At 43.4% G+C, this 24,167-nt stretch overlaps 1 protein-coding gene across 1 annotated transcript; it reads right to left on the bottom strand.

Annotated features, from left to right (window-relative positions):
• KCNG2 (potassium voltage-gated channel modifier subfamily G member 2) lies at nt 1–24,167 on the bottom strand. The gene is made up of 2 exons (XM_073331811.1): nt 23,424–24,167; nt 1–2,386 (listed from the first exon to the last, which is right to left on the bottom strand). Exons 1-2 carry the CDS (start codon nt 24,165–24,167, stop codon nt 1,580–1,582), a joined length of 1,551 nt encoding a protein of 516 aa, XP_073187912.1. The 3' UTR covers nt 1–1,579.

Genomic DNA, 24,167 nt, shown 5'->3' with positions numbered 1-24,167 from the left:
CAGGAACCAAACTTCCAGTTTTTATTAAAATAAAACAATCTTTTAGGTCTTTCAGTCCATTCCTTCGAGGAATAGCTTACTACAGTCATCTACTAGTGTAGGGTTATTCTCGTCTCCATTGGGGGGAAAAACAAAAACATCTGTAATATAACAGTATTTGTTCATTTCCTGACCGCAGGGGTGGAACAGAAAAGGGCAGTGTAAATGTTCCTATATCTGTAAAGAATGAGGTGCCCATCAATGTTGTTTTTCTTAAATGTTACCCAGTATTAGGAATACATCCAGAGGTACGCTACACGCTGAACTGAACCAGCTACGCAGCTCAGCAAAGGAGGAGCAGCATAGGGTGGAGAGCTCACAGATGCTCATGATATGAAAAATTTGATTCAGTAAACAAAAAATGGTTGACTTTTTGTTTAAATGTAGTGTTCTTCTGGAATGAAAACTAGGGGGAAGGGAGGGAAGGACATTTGTAACCTGGGTCTAAAAAGATAATCTCTTCCCAGCTTGGAAGAGATGCAAGATTATTCCCTAACATGTGGGACAGCTGCCGATTTGGGGCTTGATCCCCAAAGTCCATGGAAGGACTCCCATTGACTTAATGGATTTGGATCAAGGTTTTTGTACAGAGCTGCAGTCTTCAAAGTACTACTGCAGAAAACTACATAGACATGAGTCTCTGCAATGGTTCCCATCCTGCCTCACCATAAGGGCAGGTGGTTTTGATTTTTGCTTAAATGTTAAACGGTCTTTAAAACACAGGAAGGAGGAGGCTAATAGAGGAACACCTTTTTTTCTCCTTTTTTTCAGCACTATGCAAAACACACAAGTTGACAGTCAGTGTCATTAACCAGGTTGTCCATGTATATTTCTGTCCTCAGGGCTCAAGTGCAAAGCCTATAGTTGTAGATATGCATGTTTACTACATAATGCATAAAGAGCGAGAGCGCAAGTCAGCAGGTAGCCCAGACGATGGTTCCCAATTTAAAAAATAAATAAATAAATGAAATCACTATTTATTAAAAGACAAGGGAATAGGGATAAATTTGCCCTTCTGCTGGCCAAGGCAGGCCTCTCTCCCCCATCTTTCAACTTTCCCCTTTACATTTTGAGATGTACACCCCATAGGGGTGCCATGTAGATTGCATCCATTGTGCATAGGGAATAAGGGTTTGGGGACATTCTCAGCACAGAGTAGGGCCACCAGGAAGCTTATGTACAGTAAATGGCACCCTTCTTTCTCCCGGTAATGGGCCCTTAGGATGAATTCTCTCTCCAAATTTATTTTTTCTTGTTAGCAGACACAGTGGAAACCTGGCTTAAGCAACTTCTCCTTGGGGGCTATCCAAAATCAGTTGCTTAACTAAAGTGGCCTTCTACGAAAGAGGGAGCAGAACTGAACTCCCACGTTGTTTTTAGACACACTTTAGGGTGCTCTCTTAAGATAAAAGTTACTCAAGAAGGACAGTCTCTTGTACTGGTCTCACTGTTAAAATACCCAGATTTATGTTAGTTCCATAGGGTTTTGTTTCAGATCTGAAACTCTCATTTGCTGGCTAAATCTTTTAGTTGTTTGCAATCAACATCTCCTCTTGTCTTCCTGGTTCATTGCTGGCTGACGCCACGCCCCATCTGCGTCTAGTGGGGAGGAGGTACCCACTCCCTGAGAACTGTCAGCATTTGGGGCTTCCTCTAGCTGGTGCAACTGTCTGCTTGCAGCTCTCTGCTGCTGTTCCTTTAGCTCTGTGTAGGAGCGGGAAAAAGTGTGAAAGATGGAAGTGACCGGAAAAGCCATCAGCAAAATACCACTCAAGATACTGCTCAGGGCTACTACCTGTCCTGGGATGCTCCGAGGTACCATGTCTCCATAGCCTACAGTTGTCATGGAGATAACAGCCCACCAATAGCTGGTGGGAACACTAGTGAATTCTTGCTTGGCTCCCAGTTCACTCTCTGCCAAATAAACCAGTGGAGAAAAGAGCGCCATGGCAACACAAAGGAAGAGGAGGAGGAGTCCAAATTCCCTGGTGCAGCGGCGCACCGTGAGTCCCAGTGTCTGCAGTCCCAGCGAATGGCGTGCCAGTCTCATGACATACAGGATTCGGAGAGCCCGCAAGAAGCGTAGAACCAGGCCCACTCGCTCCAAGTATTTGTTTCCTGCTCCACTGCCAGGCTTCCTGTTGCTGTTTTTGGCAGAGACCATATCCACTATCAGAGAGATGTAGAAAGGCAAGATGGCTAAGATGTCGATGATGTTGAGCGGGGTCTTCAGGAAGGCACACTTGCTTTCTGCCTGAATGGAGCGCAGGAGGAACTCAAAGGAAAACCAAGCCACGCAAACTGTCTCCAACACAAAGATGTCGTAGCACTTCTGAGAACATTCACCCTAACAGGAGGGGGAGAAAACAGAAAAGAATAAAAGACAAGGGATTTAGCCAAAGGACCAACGAATAAAAGTTTAATAGTGCTTCTTAAAGACACCCTCCAGTGTAGTTTAAAACTTATCCAAATCACTGGTAACAAAGAGAAAATAAACCACAGAAAATGTTTAGAATGGGTAATTGAAAACCAGAATAACGGATGTCAAGACAGAACACTGATGGCTTGACAGGCTGCCGATGAAGACTGAGGGCAGGTCTACATTAGAAACTTGCATTGCTGCACTGCTGTAGCCCTTCTGGTGAAGGCACTCTAAGCCAATGGGAGAGATCGCTCCCGTTGGCTTAATAACTCCACCGCCATGAGACGCGGTACTTATGTCGGTGGGAGAAGTTGTCCCACTGATGTAGTGCTGTCTACACCAGCGCTTAGGTTGGTATAACTACGTTGCTCGGGTGTGTGGATTATTTACATGCCTGAGCAACGAAGTTATACTGAAGTAATTCTGTAGTGTAGATCAAAGCTGAGACTAATGTCCTGATCCTGCAGTGAGCTCTCTGTGATTGCATGGTACTACACCCAGAATATGAAGATGTTGAAAGAATGATGGGTCACAATTTATATCAATGAAACTTTAATACATAGTTCCTACAGAGTTAGATTTTTAATAAATAATTGACTTCCACCAATCAACATGCTGTTTATAACTGTGGCTTACGACAATCTATAATGCTTTTAAATGACATGCTTAGAATAGTCTATAACATTATTCACATGTGTAACATGCTTAACAATCTTAATAATTTATTAACCTTCTATAAAAACTACTTGGAACAGTGAGTAAGTATTTCTAAAAGAAAAAATAAAAACCCCCTCCCCTAACTCTGTTTTTTTGGGAAAAAGATGTTTTTAGTTATTTACTTACTTATAACTAATCATAACAATTTTCCCTCGTACTGTTGGAGGCAGAGAATTATTTGAATAAATTCCTTCCACTGCAGACTGGCTTAATGGAAAATGAGCTTTTTATTCACAAAAGCTGCAAACAAACTAACCTCTGAGCACTTGAGCAGCAATGAAGAATAATAATAATAATGACTGTCCTTTGATTGCTAATACACTGCCAATTCACAGCTATAGTGTTGCTATTAACTTTCATCCCAGTGGTAATCACCTTGAGCAAATAAACAGTTGCTGATTTACTTAGGATCACAGAACTGTTCTCATATTTAAATATTCATGTTGAAATGTTACTGTTTTACAGCAGGTTTTGGAGGAGTGGAGGGGCATTTGTTTAGCACCAATGTAAGACATCTTATTTGTTTGACTTCAGGATGGTTCATGAACTTTTATGTATTAACATAACTCCTGTAGCCACAGACTGTATACGATTATCTTCTTCTCTCATTCTATTTTAAATTATATTTGACTGATATTTATCACCCATTTAAATGTGTCCTTTTGTCATGGGCAGCGGGCGGAACCTCCACTAGTGGGAGGCTAGCCTGCCGGCCCCGCCCCTTCTGCCTGCTGGCCCCGCCCCTCACAGCCCTGAAACCTGTCCCCCCTCCCCCGATAACAGGAGGAGCCCTGAGTGCTCCCCGTGACCAGAGGAGCCCCAGCTCACCCAGCCCAGCCACCATATCCCATGGGGGCAGCTGCCTCTGGAAGGCTTTGCCTTACCTGGCCTATTATACCTGCCGCCAATGCTTTTTGTCAATGTTTACAGTTGGGAAATATTCTGGAAGGCCCTACTCCATTGGTTCTCAACCAGGGCTCCGTGGCACTGAGCCTCACAGTGCAAAAGCCGTCCCCACACACGCACCTGGTAGCTGAGCCAGGAGCCCTGACCCCTCCCTCCCACTGGGCCCTGGAGTTTTTATAGTATGTTGGTGAGGGGGAGCCTCAGAAAGAAAAAGGTTGAGAACACCTGCCCTAGGCCTCTCTGGAGCACAAACCCTGCCATTTTATTTGATTTTTTACTGCCTCGGGTAGTTGAATGTTTTTGTTTTTTTAAATGGAGGACGGAGGAAGAGGCAAGTTGGTCCTGACCTTGTCTATGAACATGCTAGGATATTTGTGAATGTAAACAGATGTGTCCCCACATACACCATATCCCTCTTTAACTGTACAGCTGGCAACTTACAGACATCTTTTACTATGTAGGGCCATGGTCCTAACTTTTTTATCTATGGAGGCCTTTATAATGTCTTCTTCAATTTGATTTTTGTAACCCTTTCTTTTCTCCACATCCCAGTGCAGAGAAGCACATACTCCTCACGGCAGACTATTTCCTGTTTGGATTCAAAGACTCAACCATCATCCCTTAAGAATTATCTATCTTAGGAGAAAAAAATGAACTGGGAATTTTCCCCATTGGTAAACCTGGGATTTCTTTGTTGTTTTTTTTATTTGGTTGATAAGTTTTGTAACCCCATTTTCTTCCCAGGTTACACAGAAGACAGCAACTCTCACATGCTGCTTGGAAGCCTTATGTCATTAAGGATAACGGAGAACCGTGGGACCACAGCTGCGAGGGGGAATTAGATGGGTATCCTCTAGTCACCCCTCTGCAGTATTCCTATTACTCTTATGAATATTTATAGGTGGTGGTGCCGCACAGGGCCAGGCACTGTATACATTGGTGGGTGTACCTCCATTGCCTCCAGGAACAAAAATATAAATAATGGCTCTTATGCAGACAATAAATGCCCAAAATAAAACCAATGCAATTTTACTTAAAATTTATCCTAACAACATACAATAGGAAGTGCAACAGGTTAATGTAGCTTAAGCTCTTAGTGCTGCAAGGGAAGAGCTAATGGCTGCAACTTCTAACAGCAAGCTGCAACATAACCCTAACCAACACTCATGGGTGGTGGGTGGAGCCCCCCTTCGGGGAGGCTAGCACCGGCTCCGCCCCTTCTGCCCATTCCCCCACGACCCGAGCCCCCTTCCCTCCCTTTGGCTGGAGGAGCTCCCCGCAGGCCGAAGCCCTGAGACCCCCGGGCCGGAGTCCCAGGCCACCTGCAGCCGGGCCATGCATCCCCTCTGCAGATCCCAAGTCACCTGGACAATAGCGTGTGTCTCTCAGACACTCCTCCGGGAGAAGCTTTGCTATGCCCCATGCAGGCTCTGGGGCGGCTGAAGAGGTAGTATGTGCAACTCAGCTTCCTGGGTTCATCAGCAATCTCCCTTGAGTCCAGGGGCTGAAGCTGAATAGCACATACTGCCTCCTCAGCCACTCCAGCACCGGCATGGGGCATAATAAATCAAAAACTTCCCCCCAAAACTCTGCAACCGGGGATCCAGCGGCCATGGCAGTGCAAGGGGAGGCTGAGCCTCCCATGGCCTATTATACCCACCACCTGTGCCAACACTCTTACAGATAGATCTACCCTGTCCCTAAGTGAGCACTCTCCCTTACACTTCTAGTCCAGGCCCCTCTCTTGCAGCAGTGTGTTGGGCGAGCAGGAGTTCAGGTAGTGGCGGATTAGCCACTGGGCTGATGGGGCCCGTGCGCAGGGGCCCCGGTCAATTGGGGGACCCTGGAAAAAATCCACTGCCACATGGCAGAAGCCCAGAGGCCCAGAAGAAGCACTGGGTGGGGCAAGGCAAGCCCGAGTGCCCCGACCCCAATTGCGACCCTGGGACCAGAGTAGCTCTTGCTCCCTGCATGGTCTCAGGGCTGGGGGAGCTCTCAGTCCCCACTGCGGTCCAGGGGACATGGCAGGGGGACGACAGAGCTTCTCTGGTCGGGGGGGGGGGGAGCACTGGATGAGGATTTAGGAGATAAGAGTTCAATGCCTGGCTCTGGCACAGAGTTCCTCTGTAAGTCACTTGGACCTAGACCCTCACAGGTATTTAGGCACCTAACTCCTCTTCATCTGCGCCTGAGTCCCCGCATCTTCCGTAAAATCAAGGTAATACTATCAGCTTTTGTCTATTTAGTTTGTAAACTCGCGGTGGCAGGGCCCAGCTCTTACTACTGACCAAAAGAGCTCAGCACAGTGGGTATTCAGGGCTTTTGACAATCTGACTGCAAGGGGTACAGCATCTAGAACCACCACGTGCTGCCATAATACAAATAAGTAGTCATTACAAATGGATGTGTCCAATATCATTAAGTCTCACGAAGATTAAAAACAATGCAACAAATGTTCTATAGGTCTGTTCCTGATTGGGCTGTGTGCGCACATAACTCTCCTTACTTGATAAGCTTTGGCTGTCATTTGTTAGAATAAGCATCTTTTTACGTAAGAGTCCATTTCAATTGCATTTGGCTTCCAGTTCCAAATACTATAATCCTGTTCAGTGAGTTTAGGCCACCTTATTTTCTTCATCTGAGCAGCAGCACGAGAGCCAGTAACACAAAGGTTGGAAGCAACAATGAAGAATCTTTTTAATCATAGAATCTCAGGGTTGGAAGGGACCTCAGCAGGTCATCTAGTCCAGCCCCCTGGTCAAAGCAGGATGAGTCCCCAATTTTTGCCCCAGAACCCTAAATGGCCCCCTCAGGGATTGAACTCACAACCCTGGGTTTAGCAGGCTAATGCTCAAACCACTGAGCTATCCCTCTCCCATCCATCTTTCTGTATGCCTCAGTAAATGCTGGGTCCTGAGCAGCAGTGAAGAGAACTGAGTTCAGTTGCACTGCAGTACGCCCTGAAGTATGAGGATTGATAGCCCTTGCAATTGTCATCCTCACAAGTGTAAGTGCAGATGCTATAGAAACGAGCCAGATTCTGCTCTGCAGTCTTGCCAGAAAAAAAGCTAACTGTAGCACTTGGAATCTACCAAACACCTGCTTCATATAAACATGGCAGGGACTGAGACAATTCAGACAGGGATTGTTTCCCATAAGGAGCAGCTGTGCAGCACTATAGCGTGTAAATCACCAACAAAACAGAACTCCACTGGGGCTGAGACTGAGTCCACGCCAAAGACGTTTCTGTACAGCTTGATCAGCTTCCATGGGGAATGCCAGCACGAAGAATTTGCGCTTTTAGCTGAAAGGAGCTGCCCAAGAGCCATAGGGTGGTCTCACAAGGCAGTGAAATTCTGAAATGTTCAGGGAGATGCCCCCCCCCCCCCTTTTAGGCTGTGCTCCTATAATCACACCTCTCCTGGAACTAGTGGAAAATTAAAACATGAAGCACTTGGGAGCAGGATTGTAACCCAGGATATACAGCATCTGGGACAAGATGTGTTCCTGCCACACCCATCCCTTTCTGTCTTTTTGTAACGCTTGTCCCAACACCCTTTTCTAATACTTGCCGTTATCACACTCTCTCACACACCTTGTTAGCCTCAGTTTTAAAATCTGATCCCTTGCAACATTTTTTATGCTTATTTGCCTCCCTCTATTTTATCTCTTCCCTTCCCCATCTTTTTTAGCTTTGTTTTCTCCCCATTCTTTCCACTTTTTGTTTCTTCTCCTTCATTGCCCTATATTTTTTTCTTTTTCTGGTTTCCCCTGCCATGATTTCCAGTCCTGTTTTTGTTGTTGTTGTAAAGCTGGTTCCTGTCTTCCCACTTGTTTCCCCAAAGTGGGTCTTTCTGATTTTCCTTCTTTCCCCCTTTATCATGCGATGTAAAGGGTCTTCTGGCTTGCCTCTGGCTGAATTTGCCAGCCTGCTGCTGCCTTTACCTCTGCTCCAAAATACTGAAATGCTGTCGCTTTCTGCCTTTGCACAGCAGAGAGAGAGCATCTCAAGGTGGCATTGGTAATTCTGTGCCCTTCCCCCACAAAACAAAGGCCCAAGGACAATGCTAACATGTCCTCTCCTGGCTGATGATTTTTCATATCCTGTTCTGAAATCATAGGCTGGTTAGTTTTAGGTGTAGCTGACACTATTCTGTTGGTACCCAGAGGCTGGTGCCGGAATGGGAGAAGCTGTTGTGTTCACCAGAATGCATGGACCTTTCACTACCATGACAAAATTTGCCCCCTGTAGTCTCTATTCAGAGCACCATCAGCTAAGTTTCAAATAAATCTTAGGGGATCAAAAGTACTGGGAAGTCCCCCACCTTCACATTGGTCTCTGTATTTTCCATTTGCATCCAGGAGCAAAGTGCTGGAGAGAGAGAGTGTGTGTGAGAGAGAGAGAGAGGGAGCCAGCGAGCACACGCAAGCAGTGGTTGCTGCCAGCGAATGAGAAGTTTGACATTTATTGTAGTCTGTTTCAGTGGAGTCATCCTGCTCGCAAATGACCTACAGGCTGAGTCTGAACAGCAACCAAACATTTTGATTGAAAATATTAAATTAGAGCTAGATATTGGCCTAGATGTGCTTTTTTGTACCAAAAAATATAGCCAGCATTGGCAAAGATTCTTCAGTCAGAGAACTGCATTAAAAGGGGTGAAACTCACAAAGGTTCACTCAGTCATTACAGGAAGCATTCATGTTCTGCATTTTTATGGCTATCCCTTTTCTTTATCACAATAACTTGTCACTGCTCCTTTCATGTTGTTGATAACTCTGGGCCTGAGTCTGAAAGATGCTGAGCACCTCCCAAAAGATGCTCAGTGCACTCAACTCCTATTGGAAACTCCAGTGCAAGGTGAGAGTGCGGCATCTTTTGGGATTAGATCATACGTAGATTCATAGATTTTATGGGACCCATGTGGTCGTCAGTTTGAGGTCCTGCAAAACACAGGCCAGAGAATTTCACCAAGCGATGCCTGCATCAAACTCATAACTTCTGGCTGAGCTAAAGCATCTCTGTCAGAAAGACAGTCAGCCTCAATTTGAAGACCCCCCAATAAACAAGAATCCACTATATCCTTAGGTAAATTGTTCCAATGGTAAAACTGTAAAAAAATTGGCTCTTTATTTCCAGGCTGACTTCAGCTTCCAGCCACTGGATCTCCACTGTCTGCAGTTATGATGCTTTTGTCTGCTACACTAAAGAGTCCTTTTGTCTCTCACTGTAAGGCTGGATTTCAAACCTTGAATCATTCTCATAGCTCTTTTCTGACCTCTTTCCAACTTGCTAACATTCATAGACAGTGGGTATAATAGGCTAAGCCTCCCCTGCAACACAGCCACCAACCTACCACCTTTGAGAGTGCGGACACTTGGACCGTGGTGGCCCCGCCTCTGGTCCGTCCCCAAGGTCCCTTCCCACTTTTCCCCTGTAGTCACATCCGTGTTCCATCTCTTCCCTGCCCTGCTCCACTCCTCTGCCAAGGCCCCTGCCGCTCCTCGCTGAGTCTCCCCCCATCTCCACTTCCCCTGTGTTCCCCCACTCACTGCTCACTGAGTCTTGACTACCTCCTCTCCTCCACCTCCCCTGAGGTCCTCACTGCCCACCGCTTGCTGACTTCCTCCACCCCCCCTCGTGATCCCCACCCCGCTCAGGGAAGAGGGGGTGGAGGGACTCAGCAGGCAGTGGGGGTCATGGGGAAGGAGTGGAGGAGAGGAGGGACTCAGTGAGTGGCAGAGGTCTCAGGGGAGGAGGGTGGAGGGACTCAGTGAGCGGCAGGCGGGGGGGGGGGCGTGTTAGGGGAAAGGGGCAGAGTAGAAAAGGGACTCAGCAGGCGGGGGGCCTTGGGAGCAGGAAGACCTAGAGTGAACAGGGCTTGGTGCGGAGTGTGGGTGGAGCCAGCTGACAGGGTGTGGGGTTATGGTCCAGGTGTAAGGGGCCCTCATTACCATATCATTCTTTAGAACTGACCCTGCTTTGTCAGTTTTTGTGCCATCTGCAAACTTTACCAGCAATGAGTTTACACTTTATTCCAGATCTTTGATCAAAATATTGAATAGCACTGAGCCAAGAACTGATCCCTAAAAGACCCCACTACAAATGCACCTGCTGGATCATAATTCCTCCTTTACAATTACTTTTTGAGACCTATCAATCAGCCAGCTTTTAAATTAATTTAATATGAGTCGCATTTACAGCTTCACTGTAGACATACACCAAAACTATTATTTCATCACAGTTAACTTTTTCGGCCAAACTTGTATCTCATCAAAAAGCAGTATCAACTTTGTCTGACATGTCTTTTCCATAAAACCGTGTTGTCTGGCACTAATTATTCTGTCATACTTTACTGACTACATCCTGCATCAGCTTTTTCATGTTTTTTTCCTGGGATCAATATCAAGCTAACTAGTTATAATTACCTAGATCATCTAATGTACCATTTAAAAATACTGTCTCATTAGCTTGCTTCCACTTCTCTGTTTCGTTGTTAGGCCTTCGATAAATAATAATGGCAATGGCTAAGCTTTTCCTTTAGGTGTTTTTTTTAAAAAAATGTATTCATTTGTATATTATTCCATTCCCTCTGTCTTGAATTTAAAGGTTTCCTGGGTAGTTCCAAAAGTCTTCAATTCCACACAATTCCATTTCCTTGACCCCACTTATAGCATCTAGAGAAGCTGAAATATAAGTATTTGTAACGTTAAGTGATCTGATGTAATTTGTCTAAGTGCTGCATAGATATTAATCACTTCATTACTGAAGTCCAGTTACATAGGGACTAGCCAAAAACAATCAGCTTCTCTATTCCAGTCCAGTTCTCCCATTTTCAGAAAGTAACATCTCCTGGAGCTCTGAGATGAACATGCCCATTTATTTTTCTTCTTCTTCAAGTAAAGGACAGATTTTACCCTTCAAAGCAAGCCAAGGTATGAGTGTGAAAATGCCCAATATTTCCTGTGATATAAATAATGACACCCAGGGATGCATTATGATACCCTTACTAGCACTGAATAGCACCTGACAGCACAAGCAGTCCCACTGAAGGCAATGCAAACATTTGTGGAGTATGGATCCTACTCAGGGTGAATAAGGGTATTGCAAATTGGCCTTCTGTACTTTTTAAACTGTGGATGCAGGCGAAGGAGACATTAGCATTGGATTTCTTCAAAGACTCCTTGTGTGACCTTGGGTCAGTCACCTGCCTTTGTGCCTCAGTTTCCCATCTCCACAATGAGAATAAACCCCAGCCTCACCGGGGTGTTGTGAGACTAAATATATTACAGAGTATGAGGTGCTCAGAAACGTGGACCAGCTAAGAACCTAAAATAGATTAAATATGGAACACATTTTGCTGTTTGTACCACAGTTACACCAAATGTGAATAAGTTTAAAATCACAAGGGTGCTGATGTTTTTTGCGAAAAGATTCCTGAATGTTTAGTTCCTTATAATGACTGTAATGTAATTGTGATATTTTAACATAATATGAAAATGAAAACTTAACAGTGCTTACCAATTATGAGGTAAAATTCATATTTGGGGCTGAAAAGTTCATTAAGCACAGGGTATACTTATTACCAAGTTAACAGGAAGCGTACCCCATTGAACCCCTCCTCAGTTATTACTACACTGAAATAATCTGTCCATTTTATCACACCTACGTTCAGATTGGCCACTGTATCCAGAACTTACCATTCTTATGACCTCAACAAACATGGATCTCCCAGTCTCCTTAAAATTTCCTCAGGCTCCTCCTTGTCCTTTGAAGAAAGCTTAGCCCTTTCCCACCCCCACAGAAAGCAATTTCCATGTAAAGTTAAACTGTATGTAAGGTTTGAAGTTAAGAGGGCGAGGGTCAGAAGCCGAGTCTGTAATATTTGCTATGGATGGGGAGTTCTCGATCATGAGAATTTGCAGAAATTGAGAAATTATTCCACATGCTCACTCAAAAATGTTGTGACTGACACTAAGTGAGACAAAATGCCCTCACAGCCCCTAAACTCTCCATACTGGCTGGAAGAGCTGGCTTTTTCTTTTTCCTGGGGCTATGGCAGGGCTATGTCCTTATGTCGTTTTCGATAGCTGTTGCTCTAGAACAGGGGTGGGTAAACTTTGTGGCCCGAGGGCTACATCAGGCTTGTGAAACTGTATGGCAGGTCGGGTAGGGAAGGCTGCGCCTCCCCAAACAGCCTGGCCCCCGCCCCCTATCCGCCCCCTTCCACTTCCCGCCCCGTGACCGCCCCCCTCAGAACTTCGACCCATCCAACCCCCCCGCTCCTTGTCCCCTGACCGCCCCCCCGGGACCCCAACCCCTAACCGCCCCCCCGGCCCTCCCATGCCTATCTAACCCCCCCGTTCCCCAACCCCTGACCGCCCCACCCTGAACCTCCACCCCATCCAACCGCCCCCTGCTCCCTGTCCCTTGACTGCCCCCCAAAGCCCCACCGGCTCCCCGCCCCCTTACCATGCAGCTCAGAGCAGCAGGAACTTGCAGCCCTGCCACCCGGCCGGAGCCAGCCACGCCGCCTGGAAGGAGCGGTGGGCCAGAGTGCTGGCGGCGCAGCGAGCTGAGGCTGCGGGGGAGTGGGAACAGCTGGGGAGGGGCTGGGGGCTACCTCCCCAGCCAGGAGCTCAAGGGTTGGGCAGGACGGTCCCACAGGCCGGATGTGGCCCATGGGATGTAGTTTGCCCACCTCTGCTCTAGAATCTGTTGATGTTGCTAAGGTTTAAGCTGCTTAAATCAAGGAGGCAGATTACTCTCTGCCAAAAATATGCACTAGCGTGCCGTTTTGTTGTTTTTTAAGGGGACAGACAAATAACACAAGGGGGAGAAACAGGAAAAAAAACTAGAACTGTGGCTGCTTCAAGAGGACAGTGATTGCTAAATATGATGGATGATTATTACATAGCACTTTATCTACAAAGTGCTTTACCAACATTAGCTATTTACCCCCACATCATTTTCTACTCATGAGCAGCCCGCTCCAAAACTGCAGAAGTGTCTCTCTCTGAAAATGGCTCACAAGGGAGATCCATGAGTGCAGAGCTATTTGGATAAGTTGGTGTCTTCCAGCCATCTTGAGTCCCCGGCAGTGGAGTGCAGGACAGTGGCCAGACAGGCCACTTCTGCTGTACCGGTGCTTTGTGGGACAGAAGTGAGAGAACTCTTCACACCAACTCTGTTTCCCTAGAGATCAGATGCATCCACACTGGTGATCAGTGGAGCTAATGGTGATAGATACTGTAACATTGACAGCTGGAGGTGGAAGCCCACTACAGAATAGGATGACCAGGAAACCGAAAGACAGACATGAAGGAAAGAGTAATATAGGTATTTCTTACATGTGAAGGGCTGAATCATTGTGATGATTCACAGAAAAGCACACTACTGTTTCCAAAAGACATAATCACAACCCCCTGCGCCTTGCCATGAAAAATCTGGCCATTGGTATTGTAATATGTGCAGATTCTGTGGGGTTCAGACAAAAGAACCTCATCAAACAGTTGGAAACAATGTTAAAGTTTTGGATTTACAGCCTGCAGGTTGCCTGGGTTGTAGAATTTTGTTTGTGACCCATGGAATACAGCCCTCACTTCCATGACTGCTTTTGGATATGGTAGAGTAATTCAAACTGGAACTTTCACAGCAAACTTCTCTGATTGTCAGGTGTGGAGAAAGGAGACCACATCAAGATGATGCAAGCATAAAATTCTTTGATTAGAATTTGTAAAGGTTTTATAAAAAGAAAAGGAGTACTTGTGGCACCTTAGAGACTAACCAATTTATTTGAGCATGAGCTTTCGTGAGCTACAGCTCACTTCATCAGATGTTTACCGTGGAAACTGCAGCAGACTTTATATACACACAGAAATCATGAAACAATACCTCCTCCCACCCCACTGTCCTGCTGGTAATAGCTTATCTAAAGTGATCAACAGGTGGGCCATTTCCAGCACAAATCCAGGTTTTCTCACCCTCCACCCCCCCACGCAAATTCACTCTCCTGCTGGTGCTAGCCCATCCAAAGTGACAGCTCTTTACATAATCAAGTCGGGCTATTTCCTGCATAGATCAAGGTTTTCTCACATCCCCCCCACCCCCATACACACACAAACTCACTCTCCTGCTGGTAATAGCTCATCTAAACTGACCATTCTCCAGGTTTAAATCCAAGTTAAACCAGAACATCTGGGGGGGGGGGGTAGGAAAAAACAAGAGGAAACAGGCTACCTTGCATAATGACTTAATGGTTTTATGCAATGCATCTTTTACAATCTGAGATGGCCTCATTTGCAAGAAGAAAAAAAAAAAATCTGTGCTCTCCTTCACTCAGTAACCAAGCTGGTTAGACCAGACACATCAGAAATGTCAATTTTGTGTGCAAGTGCACCTGAACAGCAACCAAAAATACAACTTGTTATTTATTACTCGTATTACTGTAACACCCAGAGGCCAGGGCCTCATTGTACTAGGCACTGTACAAACATATCAGAGAGAGATTTCAGAGTAACAGCCGTGTTAGTCTGTATTCGCAAAAAGAAAAGGAGTACTTGTGGCACCTTAGAGACTAACCAATTTATTTGAGCATAAGCTTTCGTGTAGACGAAAGCTTATGCTCAAATAAATTGGTTAGTCGCTAAGGTGCCACAAGTACTCCTTTTCTTTTATCAGAGAGAGAGTCTCTGCCACAGAAAGTTTACAATCTATGTGTATGACTATAGACAACAGATGGCTAAACCAAACAGATAGGGGAGCCCAAAGGAAATAAGAAGACAAACTTTTGTTTAGGTCTGAGGAATGAATGCTGGGAGTTAAAGGATGTTGTCAATGGGCTTCATGCTCATAAACTGGAGTTTATGTAAGTTTTACAAAAACATAATACGAACAAAAATATTGTCATGAAATTTGTAAAAAATGAGCACTTGTTAAATTAAAATATTCCTCTGAGCAATAACCTCACTGATCAAGCACATCAGAACTAGAAAGGGAATGTTACTCTCACCAATTAGTTTCATTGTCCACAGAATCACAGCAATTCGAGATGGAAGAGACATAACTGGTCATTTGGTCCCTCCCCTGCTTCCAGCTAGTATAGGACTGAATTGTCTAAGGCAAGTGAAATACAAAAAGCAAACTAACAACATGAATGGTAACAAGTAAATTAAAACAGAACAATTATTTCATCTGAAAGAATATTTTGTTATTACACCTCAGTGTTATTGTACTCAGATATCACAGTGATGAATGTGCTATACAGCTGGGATTTTCAAACAAGACAAAGGGAGTTGAATTAAGTCTAAAATCCCACTCTACATGCCTAGACACTGTAGACAATATATGCAATATGGGTAAAGGTATTTTTTTAAAATATGAGTGTTATGTTCACTGTGTCTCAACTTCTAAAACATGCTGTTCGATAAAGAAATGAATAAAATGAACTGCATTTTTATTAAGACTCCTACTAATGAAAGCAGAGCACCAAGGTATCACAAAGAGGTGCTGATCTAATAGTTATGAACAAGATGGGATTTAATGCAGCTGGGAGCCAAGGGAAAACAGTTGTATATCAGAGAGAGAGAGAGAGAGAGATTAATAGAGGGCCTCATAAAGAGTTTGAAGTGGAGTGTTCCCTTGAGATAGAAAATGCCAAGGGTAATTGCTATTTCATCTTTCTACATTATTTTTCATTAAAACAAATAAAGTGTTTAACCTAAAAATGACAGGAGCTCTAAATCTAAAAATACCCTAATATAGTGAGGCTCATGAGACAATCTGATACTATTTGTGCAACAAATACGTGGCCTTTCTGACATTCTACAGTCCTGAATAGTTCTAATTCTGACCCATTTAAAGTACATCAGAATATAGCTTAGAAATCTAAACAATTTAACAACAGGAACTGCCTTAAAGTCTGAAATTAATTTTTTGTTGGGTATCTTTTGTGAAATAAGGTTTCGAGTCACATATTATTTGACTCACATTCACAAAATACATCTATTCCCGATCCTGACCGCTGAGGGTAGGGGATAGTGTGTGTAAATTAAACCCAAAAGGTTAAACAGTCTCAGCTCTCTGTATAGTATAAGGTATTATTAACTTGACTAGTAGCTGAAAGCCTGTGCAGGGTGTGGCAGTTGAGCCAAGTAATCCACCATCTGTGTGGTCTCCCTCTTACAACCAATTAAATTGTTGCATGCAAACTAACTGTAGAGTTAGGGTGGGGATTGGTTGAATTACCTCTGATATCACAATGGTTTAGGACTCTTGGCATGTACACACAAATGGGTATACATTTGAAACGCCAAAATAGCTGAGAACTTAAAACTGGATGGTAACAGATTGTGAATCCCAGCGATGACTGAACCAGATGATACTTTGAACCAAAAAGAGCTCTCAGGCGTGCTTATAGCTGTTTCCATCGTTTCACACTGACTGTACAGAAATTTTAGGCTATGGAGTGACACAGAGTAACAATCCTGGAATCTTCTTATATATTTATGAGTCTCTCTGTTATAACACGGTCTCCAATTCAAGGCTACTGAACTGTAACTTTCTATTAGAATTTTTCTAATTACAACAGCTCCACGTGATAACACCAAGTGTAGAGAAGAAGAAAGCACAGGTCTGATTTGCCTCTGCCATTTTTATACAGATGTAACTCAAGTGACTGCACTGGAGTTCCCCTGGCTTAAACCAACATGAGACGAGAACCCTACCCAGTGTGTGTGTGTGTGTGGTCATGGGACATCTTTAATCCTAGTGCTGGAGTGGGAAGAAATGAAAATCTAGTTATGCTGAAAGATAATTTTTTTAAATGTTCTTGACATTTTGCTTATTTCAGCAGCAGTATTGTTAGATATGCAAACTAATCTCCTTAAAGAACAAAAGGGCAAACAAAACCAATTGAAAAGCCAATATATAAATGCCTATTGACTATTGTATAATTTACATTGAGCCACCTATAAACCCTTGTTATTTTGGATCATCCCAGACAAAGGATACAAAATGCAAGTGGGTCTCCCTTTTGAGAAAACAGGTGTATATGCCCAATGTAAACTCTCTGTGTTTTGCTACTATTCTTCCCAAAGGAAAGATATCCTGTAGAAGAAGTAAGCTTCCTTCTTTATGTAGGAGAGGCTGTTTTTATGGCTTAAGGTTCCTCACCAAGAACAAAAGAACAGTCCTAGTGTGGCAACCCAATGGTATTTGATTATTTCTCTTCATACCCTTGGTTTCTCAGCATTGCTTTTGCTTTGATGCATTAATGATCATTTTAAAATTTCTCTGACATATTAACCACATGCCTTGAGTGACTCTATTCTTGCCAGGTTTCAGAGTAGCAGCCGTGTTAATCTGTATTCGCAAAAAGAAAAGGAGTACTTGTGACACCTTAGAGACTAACCAATTTATGTAAGGTGCCACAAGTACTCCTTTTCTTCTATTCTTGCCATTACTTTAGTATGTTAGTAAGTTGCCTTAAGGATATTATATGCCTACAATGCCATAAAGATATCATATGCCTCTAACTATTTTTGTGTCTTGGAGATCCTTTGCGTAGTTGTCTTGAAAGAACTCACTGACTGAGGGTTATTGCTATGCATTTGACTCAGAAGTACATTTTCCTTAAGAAGTTTTCCCCTTTAAATTAAGCACAGGCCTGGTGTAGAAGTCTTCCAATAGACTACTTTAAATTAAATAGCCCACTGTCACTTTTAGCAGATTTACTTGATTCTCTTTCTAGTTTTCTTTTCTTTGAATATCTGAAATCTCTCTTTTTCCTAAACATTTCAGGAGTGATCATTATGTATATTGTTGGTGGGTTTTTTCTATCACAAAGATTAATTTGAAAAATCTGGAAAAGATAGTAAGTGTCCTAGTGTAAGTCAAGATTAGTATCTGGAGGTAAAAAGTAATCTAGAACCCAATTCTGCCACGCTTTTTTAAACTGAGCAGTATCTGAAGTCAATGGAACTATTTGCAGTGGAAGGTACTATTCAGCATGAATAACGGTGCCAGAATCTGACCCTTACTAAGAAAAAAAAATTAAGTGTGAAAATAGCAACCCAGTGCTATCTACCCCCCTGCAGAACCACAAGGGATTGCTATCGTCATCTAGAGTTCATCTGAAATATGCAGAAAAAATTATGAATGATTAATTTTGCATATTTTTCTTAAAAGTGTGCTGGCACCCAATTAATGGAATAACTCTCCAAATAATCCCATCTGTTCAACTGAAACTGCACAGATGATAATTACTTTTGATTTCTAAGGCTGTGATCCTGCATCTGTAAGAGGTCACATTGACTTCCAGGGGATACCACAAGGGTGTAATGGAGGGTGGAGGATCAGGTTCTAAGTAAATATGCTCAAGCATTTGTTTTCCGTTATCAGTTCCTTCCTTTTTTCCTGCAGCAGTAATAGGATGGATGTATGACTTATCAGCAGGAAGAGGGTTCTCTTGGTGGGATAAACCTTTCACTCTCAGAGTTCATCCACTCAGGAATAAGACTGGTGCATTGAAAAACAGTGTACCTGTCTTGATATCTCCGACATATAAATACAACAATAATAATTCCAGCTAGATAGCCTGAGTCGGAGAGTACAGCATGTCCTTGAAAGAATATTTAGTGTTTGTTTATTCCCTGTCCAGAAGGAATGTAGACACATTTTCTCCCTATAAGAAGATTCCAAACCAGGCCTAGGATCTATCCTTGGGTACAAATTTTAAACTGTACACAAGTAACAGCATGCAAGGTGGTTAACACGCTTTACTAATACTGTTACTTGCTAAGCTCCATCAGTGTGCTGAGCCATGTACAAACAATGAGGAAGTCACTGCTCCTGCCAGAGGAGTTTACAATCCAAGGCCCTGATCCTACAAGTTATTCCTTGTGGGCAGACTCCTGCAACCAGGTGGAGACTCACTGAAGTGAACAAGGCTCCAACTCCTGCAGAATCTGTTGCCAGATAGGGGCCTATATCAGACACAGAGCTTTACATTGGTAGGTCTTTAAAGTACAGAAGTGGAATATTTTTGTACGTCGTCGTCGTCGTCCCCCACCTGTGTTTCAAGGAAAACAAAGAAGAATGTTGTGTTTTCCATACACACTAGAGAGATAATGTGTTTTCAGATTGAATGACTTTTATTTTAGATTGAGGAAAACAAAGAACAAATCTCCATGAGAGAGCAAAATGTGTGTTGCTCAAACTGCAAGAGCAGCTGAACTGAACTGAACTGGGTTCTCCAAAATGGAGCATCAGCAGCAAGCCAGGCAAACACAATAAAAATGAGCTATACCCAGAAAACAGTCATGATAGTTACATAACTGTGTGCTGAACATCACACACACACTGGTGTGAAAAATACTGGAGAAAGCCTGTTTTTGAAAGGGACAGCACCCACAATGTTTTCTTCATGGTATAAAACTGTACTTTTGTATTACTGAGTTTGACCCTTTGAAAGATTATTTATTGCTGACATGCAGGAAGAAGTGCATCCTATGTTGATTCGATACAGGACATGGGATATTCAGTGTGAAATAAAGGACAGGTGCTCACATCACCTATCCCCCATCCTGGGGCTCTACCTCTAATAAAACAAAGCACTCTACCATGCCCATAGCCCTTCCACAACCCCTTTTCAATGCGAGTGACAGAACAATGCCTGCTTCCAGGAGCATCAGTGATTCATAATGTAAGGCCAGAAAGGACCATTACATCATCTAGGGCTGACCTCCTGTACATCACAGGCCATTAAATTTTATTCAGTTATTTCTGTATTGTCCCAATAACTCATGTGTTTGACTAAAGCATGATTTGTGTTTGGCTAAATCATGTCTTTCAGAAAGGCATTCGTTCTTGACTTGAAGACACTTGAAATGATGACTCCACCACTTCCCCTGGTAATGTGTTTCAATGAGGGTTAATCACCCTCACTGTTAAAAACTTGTGCCTAATTTCTAATTTTAATTTGTCTGGCTTCAGTTTCCAACCATTATTTCTTTCTATGCCAGTCTCTGCTAGATTAAAAAGCCCTAGTACTCAGTATTTTCTTTATGTGCATTTTCTTGTACACACTATGGGTCAAGTCACTTCTCAAGCTTCTTTTTAATACATTAAATAGATTGAACTCCTCAAGTCTCTCCGTGTAAGGCATTTTCTCTATCCCTCAAGTAATTTTTGTGGCTCTTTTTTGCACCTTCTTCAATTTTTACCATCTTTTAAAAAAATGTGGACCTCAAAACTGTACGCAGTATTGCATTGTCTGTCTCAACAATTCCATACTTGGAGGTAAAAATCACCTCTCTATTTCCAGTCCCATTTATACGTCCAAGGATCACATTATCCCTTTTTGCTGCAGCACCACACTGGCAGCTCACACTGAATTGCCTGTCCACATAACCTCTAAATGCTTTTCAGAGACACTGCTTTCCAGGATACAGTCTCCAATTCTGTAGGTCTGGCATGCATTACTTGTTCCTAGGTATATAACTCTGCATTTGGCTGCATTAAAAAAACAACAACACTTTGCCTGGGCCCAAGTTACCAAGCCATCCAGACTGCTCTGTATGATTGCCCATTCCTCATCATTATTTTCCTCTCCACCAATCCTTGCATCATCTGCACATTTTATCAGCAGTGATTTACATTTATTTCCAGATCATTGATGAAAATGTTGAATAGCAAAAGGCCTAGTATCAATCTCTGTGAAACCCCATTAGAAACATCCCCACTCAGTGAGGATTCCCCACTGCTGGCGAGTTGCTGACATATGTCAGTTGGTCAATTCTTAAGCCATTTAATGTATGCTGTCCTGATATTGTATACTGCTAGTTTTATCATTGGAATGTTGTGTGGTACCTCAGTCAAATGCCCTAGAAAAGTCAAGTATGTTACATCTATGTGACATTAATGAAAACTTCATGCTCCCCAACAGACGCCTTTCAACCAGGCACTCCACTCTCTGTAACAGCTCTTCCTCACTGTAAGAGTGGAGACCAATTCCTGCCACGTGACAATCACAGGGGTATGACTTTTTATAACCTTTACTCACAACAGGTAATTAGGAACAGGAAATAAAGATCAATCTGTTACCGGCACCCCCCGTGTCACACCCTTATTGCACTCAAGGGAAGCAGTATTTCCTGTAGATTGGAAATAAGAGACTGGCAGTCAAGATTTCCAGGTTATATTCTCAACTCTGACCACCCATTGTGTGACCTTGGTCAAATTACTTAACTTCTCCATGTCTCAGTTTCTCCCATCTATTAAAAGGAGCTAATATCCACCTTTGAAATGTGCTATGAGATGTTTGATTACAAGGTACTGGAGAAGTGTTATTAGTGGGAGGACAGGCAGAGGAAAGAAGGGAAGAAAGGCCAGTTTGGGACTCTTCTTCCAAGAGCCCAACCTACCCTACTTTTCAGAGGTCAGAAAACCCCCCCTTCATCTTGACATAGTGTTCCCTGTTGTCTCAATCTTGACACAGTGTTTCCTAGTGGTCCTGCCAAGCCCTAACAAGCTACCCAGTCCCAGCCCTGCTACAAGACTAGTGCTGAGCATTATTCTGCAGACTACTGTTAAGTTCAAACTCATTTTATTTAGTAGTAGCATGGACAGGGCTTTCCCAGTAAGATGAATTCATCCTGCATCCATTTGCTGTAGAAACTCTCTCAAAATCTAGAGCACTCTGCAGACAATAGTGGCTAGTGGTTAACTAATTGTCATAGGCCATTTTTAGTAGATTTTGTTTGACTTTGCTTATTTAAAGGTATTGAGTTTTTCAGTTCCACAAGCTGTATCTAAAATACAAATTAAGGAAGTTCAGTTTTCTTGCAGCTACTGGCTTTTGAAACTATGATTTGTTTTAACTATCAGAACAAATTGGCTTTAGCCACTATCCTAAAATGTTCATTTTAGGAGATAAAAAACTTGTAAAACAAGATCATTCTAACAAAACAACAATTAAAAAAACCAGACCAGGTGTTTTGCATGGTTTTTCTTAGCAGGAAGTAATATTGTTCCATGGGTCTGACTCTAAATTCAACACCTCTGATGAACATGGCTACCTGATAATGTCCTGTGCATACCATACCAGCAGAGGGTGGATTTTAATTGTGTATGAAGTACTCATAAAAACACAGCACAGAACTCTCTGGAATTTCTGGGGAGCTGAGGGCGCACAGCACCCTGTGGGATGGGGTGCTAGGAGAAGAAGTGGTTTCTGGAGATTTTTACCATGAGGAGAGCTTGGTACAGAAGTGTGTTTACGCTGGCAGAGCCTGATGGGATGAAGTGCTGTTGAAACAGGTGACTGGTCAGGTTTGTGTTAAATAACCACTGGGCTGGAAAACAAGCACAAACATTAAGTGGCTTGTTTGGTTGTGAGTAAAATATCCATCCACTTACACTGTAATCATGCTCTGCCCAAAGCCTCAGAGACAAGAGAACTTTTCCGAAGCTTCTCCCCCACCTTCAACCCCTCACCTGCAATGCTCCATCATCCCATTCGATCTTTTGTTTTCACACGTTTCAATGTAAAAATTAAAGGCTGCATCCTGCAATCTTCAAGCAAAACTCTCACTGACTTTAATGGGACTAACCCCAGAAATCTGGGCTACCCACATGAGTAAGAGACCAGACCCTAGGGACCTGCACTGAAAATGAAGAATATATAAAGTGATTGATTTTCAAAGGTGCAGGGCACCCACAGCTCCCGCTAACATCAATTGGTACTATGAGTGCTCAGCACATTTGAAAATTAAGGCACATGAGGGTATGTTCTGTTTCTCTTGTCCAGGGGCTGCCTCAGCTCCCCTGAACCCTTCGTCGCCTCCTCCTCCAGGAGGATATTTTTTCAGTTAAGTTCCTTACAAAGAGTTGTTAATAATTTAAAAAAGCAAAATATTTAAAGTATTTTTTAGGAAAAGGCAGAACTGACAATCTAGAGACAGACACAGCTAATAATCCAAAGTCAAAAATAGTGAACCTGAAGCAAGGTTCATTTGTATAATAATGAGAGAACAAATAATTGTTATTCTAGCATCTGTTTTGTGGTGGTGGCACGCATGTGTTCTGGGAGAAAATTCTGTATTGCTGTAAACTGGCACATCGCCATTGACAAAGCAGAGGATTTGGATTGCCTCAGCTAGACTAACAATAAAATAATGGTCTCCTACACCAGACTGCACTCCACATCATAAATACTGCAGACAGTATCTGAATGACTTTGTCCTTGATCTTTCCAGATGAGACACGACAAAATAGCTTACTTAGTGTGTTTTGCTGTTGATAAAGTATAGTATAAGAGTTGCCATTGAAGGCTGCACTCACCCGATCTTCCTCTTCTCGGAGATCTGGCATGGTGCTGATACAGAGACTGACTGCAGTGATGGCAACAAAGGAGACTGATATACAAGCAAAGATCTTTCCTGGGATCCCAGAGTGAGGGTTCTCCACCATATCCCTGAGCTTTCTCATGCACAAACCCAAACGGCTATTGTCCTGGAAGGCACACTGCGGCGTTTCATTAACCATCATCTCCCTCTCATACAGCATGGCCTCGGCTGCCTCCTCCTCCTTCTGTTGCAATCTTTTCTTACAGCACCACTCCAGGTGTTCCTCTTCTATCCCCCAATACACTAGCTCCTCTTGGAAAGAGAGGGCACACATCTCCCTTAGAAGCCTCAGCTTCCCAGCTGTCAGGAAAGTCATGATGGTCCTGAAGGCACAAGGGTTACGATCGAAAAAAAACTCATTGCAGCTGACATCATAATCATCACAGATGTCCATGATCTCATCATAGTTGTTACAAGATTTTAGTTTTCCAAGCCTGGTCAAAGGGCAGTTCTCCAGTGTGGTCCACGGAATCCTGTATTTAATGCCACCTACATTGATGATCACATGCCTGGTTCGGTCCTCTAGATGGGCCAAGCAGCACAAGTCTTCCCCAGGGTGAAGAAGCTTGGCTTTTTTGTAGAAGAACCCTTTCTTGGTCTGTACCTCGCACAAGTTTTCCAAATTGTTGTAGGAATACGAAGTGAACTTGGGATCTGCGTTCCCGGTGAGCAATGCCAT

The sequence above is a fragment of the Lepidochelys kempii genome, chromosome 2 (genome assembly GCF_965140265.1).
Source record: "Lepidochelys kempii isolate rLepKem1 chromosome 2, rLepKem1.hap2, whole genome shotgun sequence".
Lineage (NCBI taxonomy): Eukaryota > Metazoa > Chordata > Testudines > Cheloniidae > Lepidochelys > Lepidochelys kempii.
Note: the sequence above shows the minus strand (reverse complement) of the source record. Positions and strands in the feature narration are given on the sequence as shown.

Bases quoted from the DNA above. Each gene is read 5' to 3' on its own strand.
- KCNG2 (XM_073331811.1), bottom strand. From the start codon at position 24,167: ATGGCATTGCTCACCGGGAACGCAGATCCCAAGTTCACTTCGTATTCC. The intron at 2,387-23,423 runs GTGAGTGCAGCC...CCCTCCTGTTAG, and splicing joins TCCGAGAAGAGGAAGATCGG to GGTGAATGTTCTCAGAAGTG.